At 32.6% G+C, this 16,896-nt stretch overlaps 3 protein-coding genes across 8 annotated transcripts; 2 read left to right on the forward strand and 1 right to left on the reverse strand.

Moving 5' to 3' along the window:
* The first annotated feature begins 187 nt into the window (after window positions 1–187).
* On the forward strand, window positions 188–9,217 carry LOC125050912 (tubulin glycylase 3A-like). Of its 6 annotated transcripts, none has more exons than XM_047650994.1 (11): window positions 387–737; window positions 1,019–1,215; window positions 2,086–2,261; window positions 2,423–2,863; window positions 3,014–3,225; window positions 3,541–3,631; window positions 3,697–3,867; window positions 3,933–4,186; window positions 4,277–4,856; window positions 5,793–5,869; window positions 5,969–6,058. In XM_047650994.1, the coding sequence occupies exons 1-10, from the start codon at window positions 614–616 to the stop codon at window positions 5,821–5,823; spliced, it is 2,277 nt and encodes a 758-aa protein (XP_047506950.1). In that variant the 5' UTR covers window positions 387–613; the 3' UTR covers window positions 5,824–5,869; window positions 5,969–6,058. The 6 variants fall into 6 exon arrangements, 5 of the variants coding, with proteins under 5 accessions (XP_047506947.1, XP_047506948.1, XP_047506950.1 ...); XR_007117222.1 differs by lacking the exon at window positions 5,969–6,058 and having other exon boundaries at window positions 392–737; window positions 4,277–4,617; window positions 4,701–4,856; XM_047650991.1 differs by lacking the exons at window positions 5,793–5,869; window positions 5,969–6,058 and adding an exon at window positions 188–304 and having other exon boundaries at window positions 590–737; window positions 4,277–5,314.
* A 74-nt stretch (window positions 9,218–9,291) lies between these two features.
* LOC125050913 (UPF0430 protein CG31712) lies at window positions 9,292–12,894 on the reverse strand. Its single transcript, XM_047650996.1, has 5 exons — window positions 12,621–12,894; window positions 12,221–12,377; window positions 11,830–12,030; window positions 10,736–10,819; window positions 9,292–10,032 (listed from the first exon to the last, which is right to left on the reverse strand). The coding sequence occupies exons 1-5, from the start codon at window positions 12,779–12,781 to the stop codon at window positions 9,871–9,873; spliced, it is 765 nt and encodes a 254-aa protein (XP_047506952.1). The 5' UTR covers window positions 12,782–12,894; the 3' UTR covers window positions 9,292–9,870.
* A 1,841-nt stretch (window positions 12,895–14,735) lies between these two features.
* LOC125051382 (mannose-P-dolichol utilization defect 1 protein homolog) lies at window positions 14,736–16,178 on the forward strand. The gene is made up of 4 exons (XM_047651650.1): window positions 14,736–15,137; window positions 15,210–15,408; window positions 15,548–15,752; window positions 15,888–16,178. Exons 1-4 carry the CDS (start codon window positions 15,050–15,052, stop codon window positions 16,140–16,142), a joined length of 747 nt encoding a protein of 248 aa, XP_047507606.1. The 5' UTR covers window positions 14,736–15,049; the 3' UTR covers window positions 16,143–16,178.
* Window positions 16,179–16,896: the final 718 nt, after the last annotated feature.

Here is a 16,896-nt window from a genome sequence, read left to right on the forward strand (position 1 = left end):
GTTTCTGTACCTATTGCTATATAGTTCAAATACCTACGTGGTACATATTCAAATCTCTTCATGTACCAACTCATCTTTTTCAATTATCACAATAACATAAACAATCCATTGAGTAAATATAAAAGCTTTTTTCTCCGCCTGTGCCTGATAGCTCGTAGATTTCAAATCAATTTTCAGGAAATGTCAAAGTAAGTAAGTCAACATGAAGACGTAACGAAATAAATTATTTGTAAATTTATTTTTTCTAAATCGAGCTAAAAGCTCTGTTTTTTAAATTGTATATCATCCTTACACATTATACAAGGTAAGACTAATACAAGCATGTTTATTTCCGCATATATTTATCAAACCTTATAAAGTTCGAAGGACGGGTATCCTATGACGTCACATGGGGCCGCTGGTGCCATGATGAGCTCGGTACGATGGCCCTAGCAACAGCTAACAGGAAGAAAATGTAGGCTACATAAAGTAGGTTAATATTTCAAAACGCAAATGTGATCCAATGGCTTGCTAGTCGTAAGGCATTAACCGCTGTGTGTAGACGTTTAGATGATAAGTTAAACATGTCACAGACGAAGTTATATTTCAGAAAACCCAATAATCAGCATTTCACATGGCTATAACTATGGATTTGGAGGAAAGCGTATCGGACTCGAAACTTCATAAGGAAAGTATTAGCAAAAAGGAATTACGGCCGTCAAGTGCAGTTTCCATCTCCAAGTCTGATCATGGACTAGGTTTGTAGAGTAGATATGACATCTAAACGTCCATTAACTTGCGTAAAACTCGGCTACTTTTGGGAATTTTGCGAATTTAGTTAATTTAGATTAAATTATTTAATCATTTTTTAAGAAAACTAATTATTAGTAATTATTCGTAAAAGACAATATTTTTATTGGTATCTATGTTTAACATACATCAAAGTTCTAGAATAGGGAACGGAATAAGTCAACTTCTTAAACTGTTACTCAATTTAAAACTCAAAATACCCACCTAAATTAAAAAGACCTTTTTGCAGCAGAAACGTCATCTTCCATCGAACAACTAAAGCAGTACAAGAGCTGGGTCAGTCCTGACAGATGGAATGAACTTAAGAAGATAGCTGATACTGCGATGAAAGATCGCAAAGTGTTCATGATTAAGGGGGGTGGTTTCCCTGCTGTGCGTCGAGCTCTTACTGAACGTGGCTGGATTGAAAAGTACGAGTCACATAAGGTAAAATACTGTATCCTATGGGTTTTTTGGAATTTTTCAGTATGGTCTAACAAATTAAAACATAAATTATGGCTCAGTGTGTTAGTCCTACAATCCATATATTTCGTCATGATTGTAGAACAATGTCGGGTTTGAAAAAAAAAACAAAATCCACTTTTTATCATATTTGGATACTACATTGACTAAATAGAACGGCTACATTAAAAAAAATTCATGTGTTTCAAATTTCAAATTAATAAGTCGGTTAAGTGACGGATTTGATAGGTACGCTCATAGAAGTATGTGTTTTTTTAGAAAACGGCGTAATTTAATTTTTATTTTGTGTCAAAACAAATCCTTTTGTTCGCCAATTTTCATAATGTTATGACAAAAAAACTAACATGACTATATTATTTTGAAATGGCTGCCCTGTACAGTTCATTATTTGTCAGATCCGTCACTATTCTACGACTATGATGATTTATTTTTATTTTATATTCGTAACTGTTCCAGGTGAGATTTCAAAATATGCATCTCACATTATCGTCGGTATTCATGCTTAATACATTAACATAACTATACAATTACTTATTAGGGGGCGTCCATAAAGTACGTGAGGTGTTTTTTTAAATTTTCTGTACCTCCCTCCCCCTCTGGTGAGATGTCGTGAGATTTTATTCAACCCCATCCCCCAATCTCACGTGAGATTTTTCAAAATGTGGGTTAAACCGTTTTCCAAAAAAAATTTTTTCAATCAGAATAAAAATTGCGTGATATTTTCCGAGCCCCCCCCCCCCTCTCTCCAACGTAAGATTAAATGAGATTTGAATCGACCCCCTCCCCCCCTTAGACACCTCACGTAATTTATGGACGCCCCCTTATTTAAAATAGGTTCGACATCCACCACCGGCCATCGATCCCAGAAAAATATCGGGTAAAGAATTGACCAAAGTCGAAAGAATGATTTTATACAAATTTATGGAACACCATTCAGTAGATTTTCTCTGGACGACAAAGAGGGATAAATACGATTGGTTACTTAGTAACAAAGACGTCGTTATCAGCAGGTAAACCATAATTTTCTCTATCTGACTAAAGGCCGGCAACGCACCCACTAAAAATGGGTGTCTATGGACTGCCCTTTTTGGTCGTCCCGCAAGCTCGTTTGCCCCAATATTTTATTTAAAAAAAAATCCTTTTTAATTACTAACGGTGATTTTTTTTCTAGATTTTTTAGATCAGTTTTCACCACGAAAGAAGGATTAACATCTTCTCTGACCCAAATGCACTGGTTCACGGACCCAGGTGTAGCTGTAACACGATTTCCACGCTGTTACAACATTTATAATTCCGATAGCCTTGAAGAATTTATCGATGACTTCAGAATAACGGCTTGTATAAGTGTTCTGAAATGGCTCTCGAATACATTTCAAGACAAAAATGAACAGCATCTTGTACAGCCCCACGGAAAGGTTCCATTGAGTGCCGTAGAATTTGCGATAGCAAGACTCAATGAATACGTAGCGTTCTTCTCCCATAAGGATATAGATGATACTGAGGAACAAGCTCAACATGTTTGGGAACACGAATGGGATCAGTTCCTTACACATCATTATCTCCTGGTACATGAAAATGCAAAATTTATTGAAGACAAAAATATAAATATACGGTAGGTGTTAAACAAACCAGAATCTCTTATAACGATTTTAATTAAATCAATAATTAATCATTTCACATTAAAAGATAATCATTTACAGATTAAATATCGTGATAATAAATTAATTAAAATAATAATTACTAGCGTAATCTTTATTTTCAGGCAATTGGAAAGGAAATCGTCTAAAGTTCTAGCCACTATGGTAAAATTTTGGCCTCAAATGGATATAGATGGAGTTTTCAACATTTGGATTGTAAAACCTGGCAACAAATGTCGCGGCAAAGGCATACAACTAATGAACAATATTAAAGATATTATTGGCCTCATTAATGTTCCGGCACAAAAAACAAGATATGTGGTTCAGAAATATATAGGTAGTATACTTTCAAAAATTGAACTATATATAGTATATGAGCAGTGTCCAGCGTGCGACTATAATCCCTCAGGACGTAGGTTCGATCCCCGGCTTTGCACCAATGGACTTCTTTCTATGTGCGCATTTAACATTCGCTTGAACTGTAAAGGAAACACAGGAAACCTGTTTGCCTTAGACCTTAAAAAGTCAACGGCGTGTGTCAGGCAAAGAAGGCTGATCACCTACTTGCCTGTTAGGTTGACAAATAATCATGAAACAAAGTCGGAAATCTGAGACCCAGACCTGTTATTTATTTTAATATGTTTTATTTCAGAAAATCCTTTGGTAGTATACAACACAAAATTTGACATTCGACAGTGGTTTTTAGTCACAAATTGTCAGCCTCTAACAATTTGGGTTTACAAGTAAGCGTAACAAATCACTTATAAATTATTTAAACCTACTGTTATTAACGTTTTAACCGTTTCAGAGACAGTTACCTAAGATTTAGCTCTCAAATATTCAGTCTGTCGAATTATCACGAATCCGTTCACCTCACAAATAATGCAATCCAAACAAAATATAAGAACAACGGTGATAGGGACAAAGCATTGCCCGATGAAAATATGTGGGATTGTCACACTTTCAAAGCTTATCTAAGGTAAATGTTATCTTTATATACGTTAATATAAGAAACCTATAATTAATGGCATTCAAATTTTGAAGACAGATAGGGCAATATGAAATGTGGGACTCGAAAATTTACCCAGGAATTAAACAATGTTTGATAGGCGCTATGCTCGCATGCCAAGAGTCTATGGATAAAAGGCAAAATAGCTTTGAATTATACGGAGCTGACTTTATGTTAACTGACGATTTTACTCCGTGGCTTATTGAAATCAATTCGAGTCCAGATTTGGCACCGACTACTTCAGTCACAGCGCGCTTGTGTCCGCAATGTCTGGAAGATGTCATAAAAGGTATCTTAAAGTTTCTATAATTATTATTAAATTCAACAAATTTATTAAATTAATTAATAAATTAAAATAATTATGATGCCTTTCTTTTAGTCGTCTTAGACAGACGTTCGAATCCCGAAGCTGATACGGGTACCTTTGAACTGGTCTATCGGCAAGTTATACCAAAAGCTCCAGCATACCTAGGTTTACAACTATGCATTAACGGTAAAAGACTTATAAAGAAATCCAAAGAGAAGAAACCTGAGCACAAGTCTGTAACGCCGTTTCCTACACCAATACCAGTGGGAGATATTATGCTAGATCCTGGTCAACCGGTTCCACCAGAATACAGTGGACCCATAATTACAGATTTTCTAACTTGGCTCAATCCATACGACGCTTTACCTACCAACAAAGATGGCATTCTAATAGGCCAACGGGATTCACTGACGGTACGCCAAACTGTTAATGTTGTGAATTCCAGTAACATATTTAAAGCATCCAAAAAGCGTAAATCATCTGCGCTCTCTTGTAGGACTCATCGAGGAAGACGCGAAAAAAATTCAGAATCCAAACGACGTATTAAGCCCCACTCTTGCTGCCGACCCGAAGATGAACAATCGAGTAACACAAAAATTACAAAATACCGAACTGAATCCGCGAAAAAATTTGAAATGCCCAAAGTTGACAGGTCTGTTGGTAATAAGCGTTGCTATATAGATCCTGCTCAATGGGAACGCGAAACTGCGAGCATACTTCGATCAACTATTTCTATTCAAAACAAAATTTTGATTAAAAACGAAGGTAGCGGGCAAATCCAATCTAAATCAGTTGTTAGAAATACTCATAAAACTCTAGAACCTTTAGCTTCAGGTGACTATGGAAAAGACTCAAATTCAATTAAAAAGTTAAGTGCCATAGGTCGAAGTATTTGTAAACTCCACAATGAAAACCAAAATAAATCAATAAGCTTGTCCAAAAGTTGTACTTCTATTAATTATGCCCCATATAGAGTTGTTCCATTACTTGATGCAAAATCGTCGTTAAAAAGAGATAATACAAAAATATAAGTTGTTAATAATAAAGTAGAAGTGATTGTTGCTTAAAAATCTGTTGTTAAATTCTGCAAATTTTAAAATATAAATGTTGTATGTGTTTGTTAGTTTTGTGTGTACATTTATCCTATCCTAGTTTTCCATTTTTTTCCTAAAACTTAGATTAACTTCTTAAAATTAATTAGTTTAGACAAGATATTTTAAAAAAATATTGTGGGTCTATGTTGTGTTTTTGACAATAATTTGAGTGACACTTAATCAAAAATGTGTAATTTTATTTTGAATTTTATAACAAATAAACAAATCATGCAATAAGGATAAAAAATAAATATTTAAATACCAATTTTAATAAATAATAAATTTAAATAACAGGGAAGTTATACTAAATAAAATTTAACAACATGTACAAATTTATGTAGAATCTAGTAAATAGTAGATATAAGATAAAATAGCGAAAGTTGTTAGTTAATTAAACTATAGATGTACTTAGTAAATAGTAACGTGTAATACGGAAAAGATATTATTTTATTACTCACAAATTTATTTAATCATCCTTAAAATTATTTCAACAGATTAAATACCTGGCTAATGATGGTGAAATAATATTTTCATCATGCCAATAAAAAAGAAATTCGGCAAAAGAAAAAGGGTAAGGCTGTTTGAACACGAAAGTTCTTTTATATTTTTGATACATCGTGAGTTTTTATAAACTAGGTATTACATATAAAATAAATGTTGCAACTTTTAGAAAATCACTGGTTCTATACTTCCAAAAAATGCACCCCACTTGACTAGCCTACAAAACTTTACAAATGCTTCCAGACCAAGAGTCGTAAAGGTATTAAAAAAAACTTGCAATATTAAGCATTATATTTGCATTATTATTATTGTTTTACATTCAAATAATTCGACAGAAATTGTACAAGGGTGGCGTGAGACGCATATTTACTCCTTTCCATAAATTTGATCAAAAGAAAAAGATACGCATGGAGAAAAGAACACTATCTCCTGCCGGCCTTTCACCGAAAGAAAAAAGCTACTTAATATGTAGCTGTCAGGCAAAATCAACTAAATATGCAAGTCTTAAAAGGAAGGCTGCAGAGGCTATAAAAGAAGGAAAAATATTCTCAATCCAAGGCAGTTGCAATGCCGTCAGGAAAGCTTTATTAGATCGAGGATGGGTGGAAAAGTTGCCTTTGGACCGCATGAATCTTACAAAAATAAGAAATGGTGCTTACTCATGCAAATTAGAAATACAAAGTGAACTTGAAAGATTACTTCTATCCAATTTCGTAGAAAAACATAATCCTAACTTCATTTGGAGATCTCGTGACGATAGAAAAGATACAACTATAGACATGTCAAAGGACTATACCACGATGATTAATAAACTGGAACTTGATGCTGTGTGGACTTCAAAGCAAGGGTTATGCTCATCCATGAAAAGAAATTATTGGTTTTACATCGAGGACGTCGCCGAAGTCAAAGGACCACGATCATATAACACATCTGAACCAGGTGAAATTGAAGGATTCATACATGATTACAAAATTACGGCGTGTACTAGTTTGCTAAAATGGACTCTTTCAATGGTGGCCAATGAGAGACCCATTTTCAATCATATGGGCAAAATTTCTATAAATCTGATTGTTTTTGCCTTGAATAGGTGTAAAGAATATCTATTTCGTAAACAGCACAAAGATATAGATCGAGAAATTAACACTGTAAATGACGAACAGTGGAACTCGTTTTTAAAGAAGTACTACTGTATCATTGCGAGAAACGAAGTATTTACAAGAGACAAAAGTAACAAATTGCCGTTATATTTAAGTTATGCCAAATATCTTTTAAGAGAAATGCACAAATATAGGCCACAGCTAAGTTGCGAGGGTTGTCATAATATATGGATAATAAAACCTGCCCATTGCTCTAGAGGAAGAGGCATAAGAATGGCATCTAAATTAGGAGTTATCACGGATTTGTTGTGCAAAGCCAATGCGAAACATGTCATTCAGAAATACATCGGTAACTAACGCGTTATTACCAACATTAACCTTACAATAGTTTAATAGTGTTTTAAAATCTTATTATTTCAGAGGAGCCACTGCTTATTCATGAAACAAAGTTTGACATACGACAATACTATTTGGTAACAAGTACCTATCCTTTAGTAATATGGATGTATCGAGACTGTTATTTAAAGTTCAGTTCGCAGAAATATAATCTTAAAAACTATCACGAGTCGATTCACTTGACGAATAATGCGGTACAAAAAAAATATAGCAACTGCAAACATCGTCACTTAGAACTACCAAGCAGCAATATGTGGGACTTAAATAAATACAAAAGTTATTTAAATAAAACTGGAAGAGATGACGTATGGGATTCTATTATTTATCCTGGAATGAAGAAATCGATTGTAGGGATTATGCTGAGCTGTCAAGACTCCCTCTCAGTTAGTAAAAACCGCTTTGAGTTGTACGGTTGTGATTTTATCTTGGACAACGAATATAAACCGTGGTTGATAGAAATAAACTCATGCCCAGATCTTAACAGTACAACACAAGTGACAGCAAGAATATGTCCGGCTGTGATAACAGACATAATAAAAGGTACTTAATATTCATTAAAATAAAAATAAATCAGTGGCGCTTCAGCCTGTTTAGGTCTGGGCCTCAGGTTCTGTATCTGTTTCATGATCATTTGTCAATCTAATTGGCAAGTAGGTGATCAGCCTCCTGAGCCTGACACACGCCGTCGACTGTTTGGCTCTAAGGCAAGCGGATTTCTTCACGATGTTTTCCTTTACCGTACCTACGAGTGTTAAATACGCACATAGAAAGAAAGTCCATTAGTGCACGGCCGGGGATCGAACCTACAATCTCAAGGATGAGAGTCGCAAGATGAAGCCACTAGGCAAACACTGCTCATTTAAAAAAATGGTACGGAAGGTTAAATTCCCCTGCTACGTACAGTTACAGTCCTTTATTTACAATGTAAAGCTTTTACCAATCGATTTTTCCCTGTATTTTGTTGTTAATATTGCAGTTGTAATTGATTATGCAAATAATCCAAATTCATCAACGGGTGATTTTGAATGCATATATAGACAGCCTCTGACTCTACCAAAATATGCGAGTGCAACCGATCTTGGTGTGCGAGGATATTCTCTTCCCAATGACTATTTTTACAAAGGCCACATTGAAATTCAAGAATCATATGAAGATCCTGAAATCGGTTCTGAGCAAGATGTTGAAGCAATTCTAAATAAGCTCAAACGCTTCTATGACATCGACGATACAATTATGGTACGGAAATACGTATCTGACGAAAAAATAGCGAACAAACGCGAGCAGTTATCACTTAGCAGTTTGACGGAAAAAGAACTGAGTCCTGTAATTGATATTTCTAATCCTTCTTCGCAAAATGTGCTTAAAGTAGAAAGCGAAACTTCCGTTTCAAGCTCAAAATCATCAAATGTTGCCGTTCAAAATGCATGTAGCGTCACAGATCTAAAAACAGTACCTCGTAACACCAACTTAAAAAATTCATTCGGTTTTAGCGAATTAGATGATGGACCTCTAGGCAAGGCGAGTTTTATCGATTTTAAACCTAAAAAGAAAACAGAGATCCTTAAATTGTGCGCAATTCAGGAGACGGTTGCGTTACCAAATAAAGACCCAGAATTTAATTTAATATCTACAAAACAAAACGATTCCGTGCTCATAGCGGCCTCTAGATTGATTTCATTTATGAGAGATAAAGAAAAGGAGTATCTTAATTAGTCTTCAAGGCTTGTTCTTAGTAAACATTTTTGCTTGAATGTTATACAGAATTTTTTTATCAGAACTAAGCAAAGCATGCTCGGTCTTAGACTAGAAGCTACCAATTTTTTAAATACTGCCTACAGATAATGTTAATACATATAGACTATTTGTTTTTGATAGCACCTCAGTTTAAATTATAAACTAGTAAATAAAACAAATTTTAATGGAAATCAAAATTTATTGAAATTAAACCTAATAAAATGAAGTCAATGAATAATTATGTCTTGTTAAAAAATAAGCAAAGTAAATAAAATTTCCATTTATTCGGAGATCAGGGATAACGTACACAAATATCAAGAACGCTTTCTAGTTCATAAATAAAATTACTAACAAGGGATTGTTTTCTAATCAGGGTTGCTGTATAAAAGTTATTCAAGTGCCATACAAACAATTTTATTCCTAATTTTCCATTTTAAATCAAAAAACCTTTTACATTCTTGTATTGAGCGTCATATATTAACTTTAATGATGTCAATTATTTGGACTTAATGGATGAATGGATTTAACTATGTAAATAAAACAAGATTTTGTTCGTACATCTGATTTCGTTAATTTGGACTTAAATTTAAGCGATTGTTAATAATAATTTTTACTGAACTATTGTGTTGGTGAACCTAGCTAGCTATCTTTTATACAAAATTACAACTTATAGTAATCCAAGATATTCTATGTACTATGATACTTAATAGTATATTTACAAGTATCCAAAGAATATATGAAACAAGACAAAACCAAGTAAAAAATGAAATTTAACACTTATAAATGCACAGAGACCTACATGGAAAGTATCTGAATTTATACTCAGGTAAACAGCCATCACCTATCAAAGTGGCTTCAAGGAGAATGAAAGTTTGGGTCTGGAGTTGTTTTTGCCTAAAATTTTCTTTTGTTCTTCTTTTACTCTTTTCTCTTGTTCCTTTTTCAACTTTTGTCTCTCTTCGTCCATCTTCCTTTGTTCTTCTATCATAGCCAACCTTTCTTCCGCCTAGGATTTAAAAAAGGATTGTAAGCATCGAAAACTACACAAAACTATACATATATACTATACAGATGTGTTTGGCCTTTACTATATAAATATGGAATTGCTACTTTGTCGATTTTTCTATAGATAGCTGTAGAAAGGTAATGATATGGTAGTTTTCATAGATAAATTACGAGACTAGTAAGCATTTAAAATCAAACTTCAGTTGACGCCAGTCAATAAAACTGTTATTTAATATGTTTTATTTACTATTTCAAATTGAATCTTGAATCTTGATTTACTATTTATTCATAGCTACAAACAGCTAGCTAACGAACTAAATAGCTGAACTATTTCGTACCATGAATTAATTACAAACAGGCAAATTTAATAGTGATCACATCACAAACTGTGCAGCAGTCATTTGGCTATTAAAAAGCTGTTCTGTATGTGTTCTATACAATAATAATAATCGATAATAACTTCCGTACTTTAGGTTGCTATGGCCAATCGTGATAAATTTAAACGTAGTAAATTAACTATTTAACCAACTTGGAAGATCAGCCTTTGACACATTAAAAAAAATTGGCAATATCAAATTTAATTTTCAGATGTGTTTCATTGGAGATATAAAGTAAAACAACTTCACTCCTGTTGAGAGAGCCTGTTCCTATTAAATAAATATGTTTGAATTTGTATAAAAACAATAAATTTATAATATACTGACCAGCTTGCGTTGAGCTTCCTCAATCTTTTTATTATTTTCAGCCATGATATCCTCCAACTCTTTCCTTTTACGTTCCTCTTCAGCCTGTATAATAAAACGAATATGTTAAAGTCTGTTTACATCCCATTGTGTTACAAATTGCAGTACATCTACCAATATGCCTAAATCATGACAGAATCAGTCCTTTATCCATTGTATGTTAGAGGACTGAGTTTATCTCACAACTCATAAAGTCTTTCGTTCACACCATTCACACCAAACAACAAGTGCTTCAGCAAAATAATTTGTTTATAGAATAAAATGTAATTACAAATTTTGCTGAAAATATAGATCCATTTACATAATCCTTAGTAGCATGAAACAAAAAATTGTTATACAAAAAATAGATTCAAAAAATACCTTCAGCTTCAGGGAAGGGTCCACAAGCAGCGACTCCTTAAAATTCTTACAGCATCACGTCTTGCAGTCTTCTGACCTGACTTATACACTACATGACTGCCGAGGACAGTCAAACGAACAATTTTAAAATGCTAGCTGGTAGCCATAATGGCACTCTCAGAGTGATATCATTTTGAGATATATGTCTAATGTATGCAAATGTTAAGGTTGCCACCAATTACGAAATAGGTAGTACTTGCCAAGATGAAACCAGTCACAAGTGTAATATTTTTTGTCAGATGTTATAAAGATTATTTTTTTTGTATAATGTTTACTGGAAACCAATGTTATAATTGTCTTTATCTAATATGAATCATAATAGTTTACGACAACAGAAGAGATTGTAAATAGTTGTGTATGAAGTTATTCGTTAAAACCCTTAAGTTTAAGAAACTTATTAGGTGACAACCACAGATGCTACTATCACATGAATATTAAACTGACATAAAAAGTTCTTGTAAACTCGAACTACACCTGACCGGACCTTTAACAGATATGATCGAAATACTAATTAGTTTATAAAAGTTATATTTTATAAGATAATGATGTATGCTAAAAGGTTTGGGCTGCAACAGCTTTTTTTTATGTTTGTCATATGTAACAGCAACAACCCAGAATTGCTTTTACACATGACTGGTGCTAAAAAGTACAGTTACCTGTCGAGCAATTTCCTCTCGTTTCTGTTGTTCCCGCTGTTTTTCTAGTTCTTGCATCATCTCATGTTCCATTTTTCTTTTGGCCTCTTCGACCCTTTTAGCAACTTCTCTTTCTATTTCTTCCTTTCGTTTTTCTAATTCCTCCTCTACTCTTTTCTTGACAAGAAGTTCTATTCTTTTAGCAGCTTCTTCCTCAACTACCTGAAAATTTCATGTGATTTTCTTTTGTTATTAACGGAAAATTTAGATAACAATGTTAAAAAATTCAAATAAATGATATATAATTTATATAAATATAATTTATATAAATGTAATTTATATAAATGTAACTACATATATGTCTTTCTTTAAATAGAATCTCAAAAAAAAATTTAAATAATTCAAAGGTTACCTTTTGTTCCGCTTCTCTTATACGCCTTTGCCTTTCCATTTCAGCAAGGCGGTCCACTTCATCCATTTTATTGCGGCATTTGGATTTCTTTCTACTCCTGCTACCATCATATGAGCCATCAGTGGTTGATGCTGAAGACACAGAATGTGACCTTTTTCTGGAAAACGAGATTATTGTGTTAAACATAGCTTAACGGATTAAATAAAGCTTAGAAATAAGTCATCTACTCATACTCATCTACTCTGTTTAAAGTGAAACAGACAAATTTAGACCAATAAATAACTGACATATGTATTCGCTATGTACAAAACTAACAGTGATGAGTGAGCGTTCACAATTCTTAATCTGTTATAAAACCTTAGTTAGCAATATTACAACGTTATTTGACTTCAAAAGTTACCGTGATTTTGAACTCCGTTCTCTTGACTTTTCGGCGTGTTTCGTACTCCTACTGCGAGAGGACGATCTGTCTTTTGAACGACTTTTCTTCCTCGAATGTTTATTACTTTTATGATGACGCCGAGGAGATTTACTTCTAGAGCGTGAACGTCCCATTATCATGCAGATGTTTTCAAGAAAATTTTTAGAAAATTTAAATTTACTGCATTAGCATTTTAAGTTGTAACACCACCTTCGCAACCACCTTCTTAGATGCTGCTTTGACAATGGACATATCATGTTACATTATATTATTGACATCTTATTCAGATAGTATATATTTTGTCGTTTCTAATATTATACAGTCTGTTGCCTTAACCTAATTAATTGTGCGTTTTCCAATTACAGCACTAGAGCGCATTATGCGGCATAATGCTCAACGTTGAATGTTCCAACTACAGCAACGCTTCGCACAATTGAGCACTCTTAAAACTAATGCTCTCGCGTGCTTCTCGCAATAAATACCAACACAGTGACAGAAAATTGACCAGTGTTTTTCTTTAAGTTGGCATTTATCGAATTTTCGTTGGTAAATATTATTTATTGTTGAAAAATTTGTTTCGTCGTAGATTTTGAAAATAATTAAAGTTATTGCAAACTGCTAAAAAAAATAAATATAAGTATGGATGAAGGTATAAATAGTTACTTTTTTTATATTCCACATTTAAAATATGAATACAATTTTATTTTAAAATTCGGATCTGTAAACAAATTTATTTAACAGGATTATACTCTTGTAAATATTGCAATGGTTTTGAAAAAGTATATAATTTTTTTAGAAATCATTTAAAAAAATTACTCAAAACGTAAATATGTAAACTTCTTACATGAAACCATATATTTTACTGTTAATTTAGCTTGTTAAAACCTTATATTCTTTAAAGGTTTTCTCTTATTTCAGTAAAAAAATTTTAATGAAATAATTTGATTATTAAAATAAGCGTAAAAAGTTTTCAACTAATTATTATTGTTAACCACATTATTTATACATTAATGAGGTTGCTAACTCTATTCAGAACATTTTTTTTTTCAACACTGACTTAGCGCACTCTGCTGATGCATTTGAAAACTAATTCACGTTCCAATTAAGCTTCAGCATTATGCGGCATTGTGCGGCACAGAGTCGCATTATGCTCTGTAATTGGAAAACGCACTAAGTCGTTATACTGTCGCAAATCAAAATTCTTAGCCTTAGTCTGTTTCTTGGTTAAGTAAAATGCAAATAGTATCTATGTCAGCAACATAATAAAGGGTATGTTCCGATATACACTGCGACCACTGTACAGAGTACTGTCAATTTAGTATACTGTGAAACCGTTTCTCTATACCCAGCTATACTGGTTACAATTTAAAACGGAACGCAGTCCAGTATACTAGTCAGCTTCGTTTTTCGACACAGTTTTCAAATGAGTGCATCAAAGTTTTTCAATTCAACAAGAAAAACTATTATTGGAGTATTATCGCATTAAAAAAATCTATATTAATATTAACTGTCAATTGAATTAATACTACAAAGAAAGTAAGTTAGAATTTTAAATGTTTGTTATTAAACTGTAAGTTATATCAGCCGTTAGGCATTCAAGTGGTTTTGATTGATCACGTGATCAAAGCACTGCGAGTACCTTACCTCGAAAACGCCAGTGCTCGCAGTAGAAGTATAGCGGGGATTTGTGACGTCATATATTTCCTAGGACGCTGCGGCTGTATACTGCAGTCCATAGCGGAACAAATTTTTGAACAGTGGGAGCACTATACAGTACTCGCAGTGTATATCGGAACATACCCCTAGTCAATGTTGAATGTTACCATAATGATAACTGATTGATGTTGCGAAAAAGTTGGGAAATATGTTTATATAGAAGTTTCTTTATTATTTTAATTACTACCCCAAAATCTCTAACTCATTTAACTATGTAGTTTTCATATTTCGATATTTGATAACTGTAATCAGAATTTGAGAATCTCAAGGATCTTTATAATAATTGTGGATTTAGAATGCTTAAATTTAAATTTTACTAATATTTTTAAATGGCAAGTAAATATTGGTAAAAAAAAATATTAGTCGAAACTCGAATATTACAATTAAAAAGTTGGATTTTTATCAACTATTTTTAATTCTAATAATATTTTTGATAATGTTATTTTAAGTTTTAACGAATGTGTTATCAATAAATAAACACCCTAATAATACTTAGACTAACGCACTTAAGTTACTATGTAAAATTATATTAAATAAATAACTTTTACATCTTAGATCAATAATAATTATTGGTGCAGGCTAGTATACCGTTATCACTTAACAGTATACCTATATTCATCGCATGAAAGTTGATTGTCCTTAGAAGAAAGTTACATGTTATAACAAGCATTAGATTCTCTACGTTTTACATAATGGGTGATATTATAAAAGGATTTTTAATATCTTTATTGACTGAAAAATGCTTCAACGAATACTTTTTAAAGTACAATTTCCTGGATGGTAATATCTAATAATTACGTAAGATAAACATATAAAATGTTTCTTGTAATTAACCAATATTCTGTATTTCAGTTCCATGTTTTAAAAGTAGTCTAAGCAAAGGTCTGGGTATTGGTATAATTGCTGGCTCAATATTAGTAAAAGTCCCTCAAATTCTAAAAATTCTTAATAGCAAGAGTGCTAAAGGGATCAATATTTATGGGGTTTCTCTTGAACTATTTGCGATTACTGCCAACTTCACCTACAGCTATGTAATGAACTTTCCTTTCAGGTAGGTATTATGTTTATAATGTACATTATGTCAGTTATAAATTGATATAAATATTAAATTAATAGAAATATTTTGAATACTTGGATACTATTTCTAGTCATAATTATTGTGTTATTAATGTGTTTTTATATATTTTTAGTGCATGGGGTGAAGGAACATTTCTGGCTCTTCAAACAGCTGCAATTGCAGCTCTTGTACTTCATTATAGTGGGTCTCCAATGCAAGCTGCATTATTCTTGTCTGTTTATCCTGCTGTTGTCTCAGCATTAGTCAGTGGTTATACTCCTGTTGATGTGCTATGGACAATGCAAGCTGTTAATGTTCCTATTATATTAGTTGCTAAGGTAATTTATAAAAATCTATGCATTTATTCTTTATTATATAGTTAGTGAATATAATAATTGTTAATCTATTTAGTAATTTATTAATACCATAAAATAAAAACTGTGGAATGTTTTAATGGCATATCATAATTTCAGGCAATTCAAGTTATAACTAACTACAAGAATGGCAGTACTGGACAATTATCAGCGGTGACATGTTTTCTTCTATTAGCGGGCAGTATTGCAAGAATATTTACATCCATCCAGGAAACAGGAGACCTAATAATTATAGTCACATATTGTGTATCAACTATAGCCAATGGTGCTATTGTCTTCCAACTATTTTGGTATTGGAATGTTGACACAAGTGTATCCACCAAAAACAAGAACAAAAAGAAGAAACGCACATAGATGCTGTTTTTAAGATCAATTAAAAAGTATATCTTACTAAACTTTGTTATTTTCTTTTCACATTGTCCAGATTAATGTAATTAACAACCTGGTGACCATGTGGGATTTTTACAAAATTATAAATCTTTTATTTATTTCTGTGTGCTGCTAATAACAATAACAATTGTTGAAGGAAAACAGTGTAGGCAGACCAATGTCTTAGACTCACAAGTCGACAAGTGTCTCAAGCTACTGATCACATATTTTGTACTAATAATTTTAATAAGTGGAAGTTTGTGAGGTAGAAGGGCAATCTCTGTATTAACTGAACAGACTGAAAATTCTTTTACCATAGATCACTATGTTTTTGTGTGTCATACCGACGTTTCTATTAATTAATATATTATTGTAAATATCTAGAATGATTGATACCTTATCAATATAATTTTTTAAGGTTCGAGTTCCTTCGAGCTAGTTATGAATAGCCACAGAAATTTGTCAGTCATATGTACATTACGGGTCATCTGAATTTTGTGCCGGGGTTTGGGATAGTCAGTAACAGTGCCCTCACCCTTGGGCTTTGCTACCTACTCAATGTATTTTTTTTTTCTTAAATTTTTTAAATTATACATAAATATAAATTAGAGAAATCTTAATGTTTATCAATTTAAAAGGTAAATAAAGATAATGTAGAAAGAATAATACAAAACATTACTGAAGTATTTGTGTAATGTGAAGTGGTTTCTTTCAAAATCTGTGTCCTCTCCAAACCAAA

The sequence above is a fragment of the Pieris napi genome, chromosome 7 (genome assembly GCF_905475465.1).
Source record: "Pieris napi chromosome 7, ilPieNapi1.2, whole genome shotgun sequence".
NCBI lineage: Eukaryota > Metazoa > Arthropoda > Insecta > Lepidoptera > Pieridae > Pieris > Pieris napi.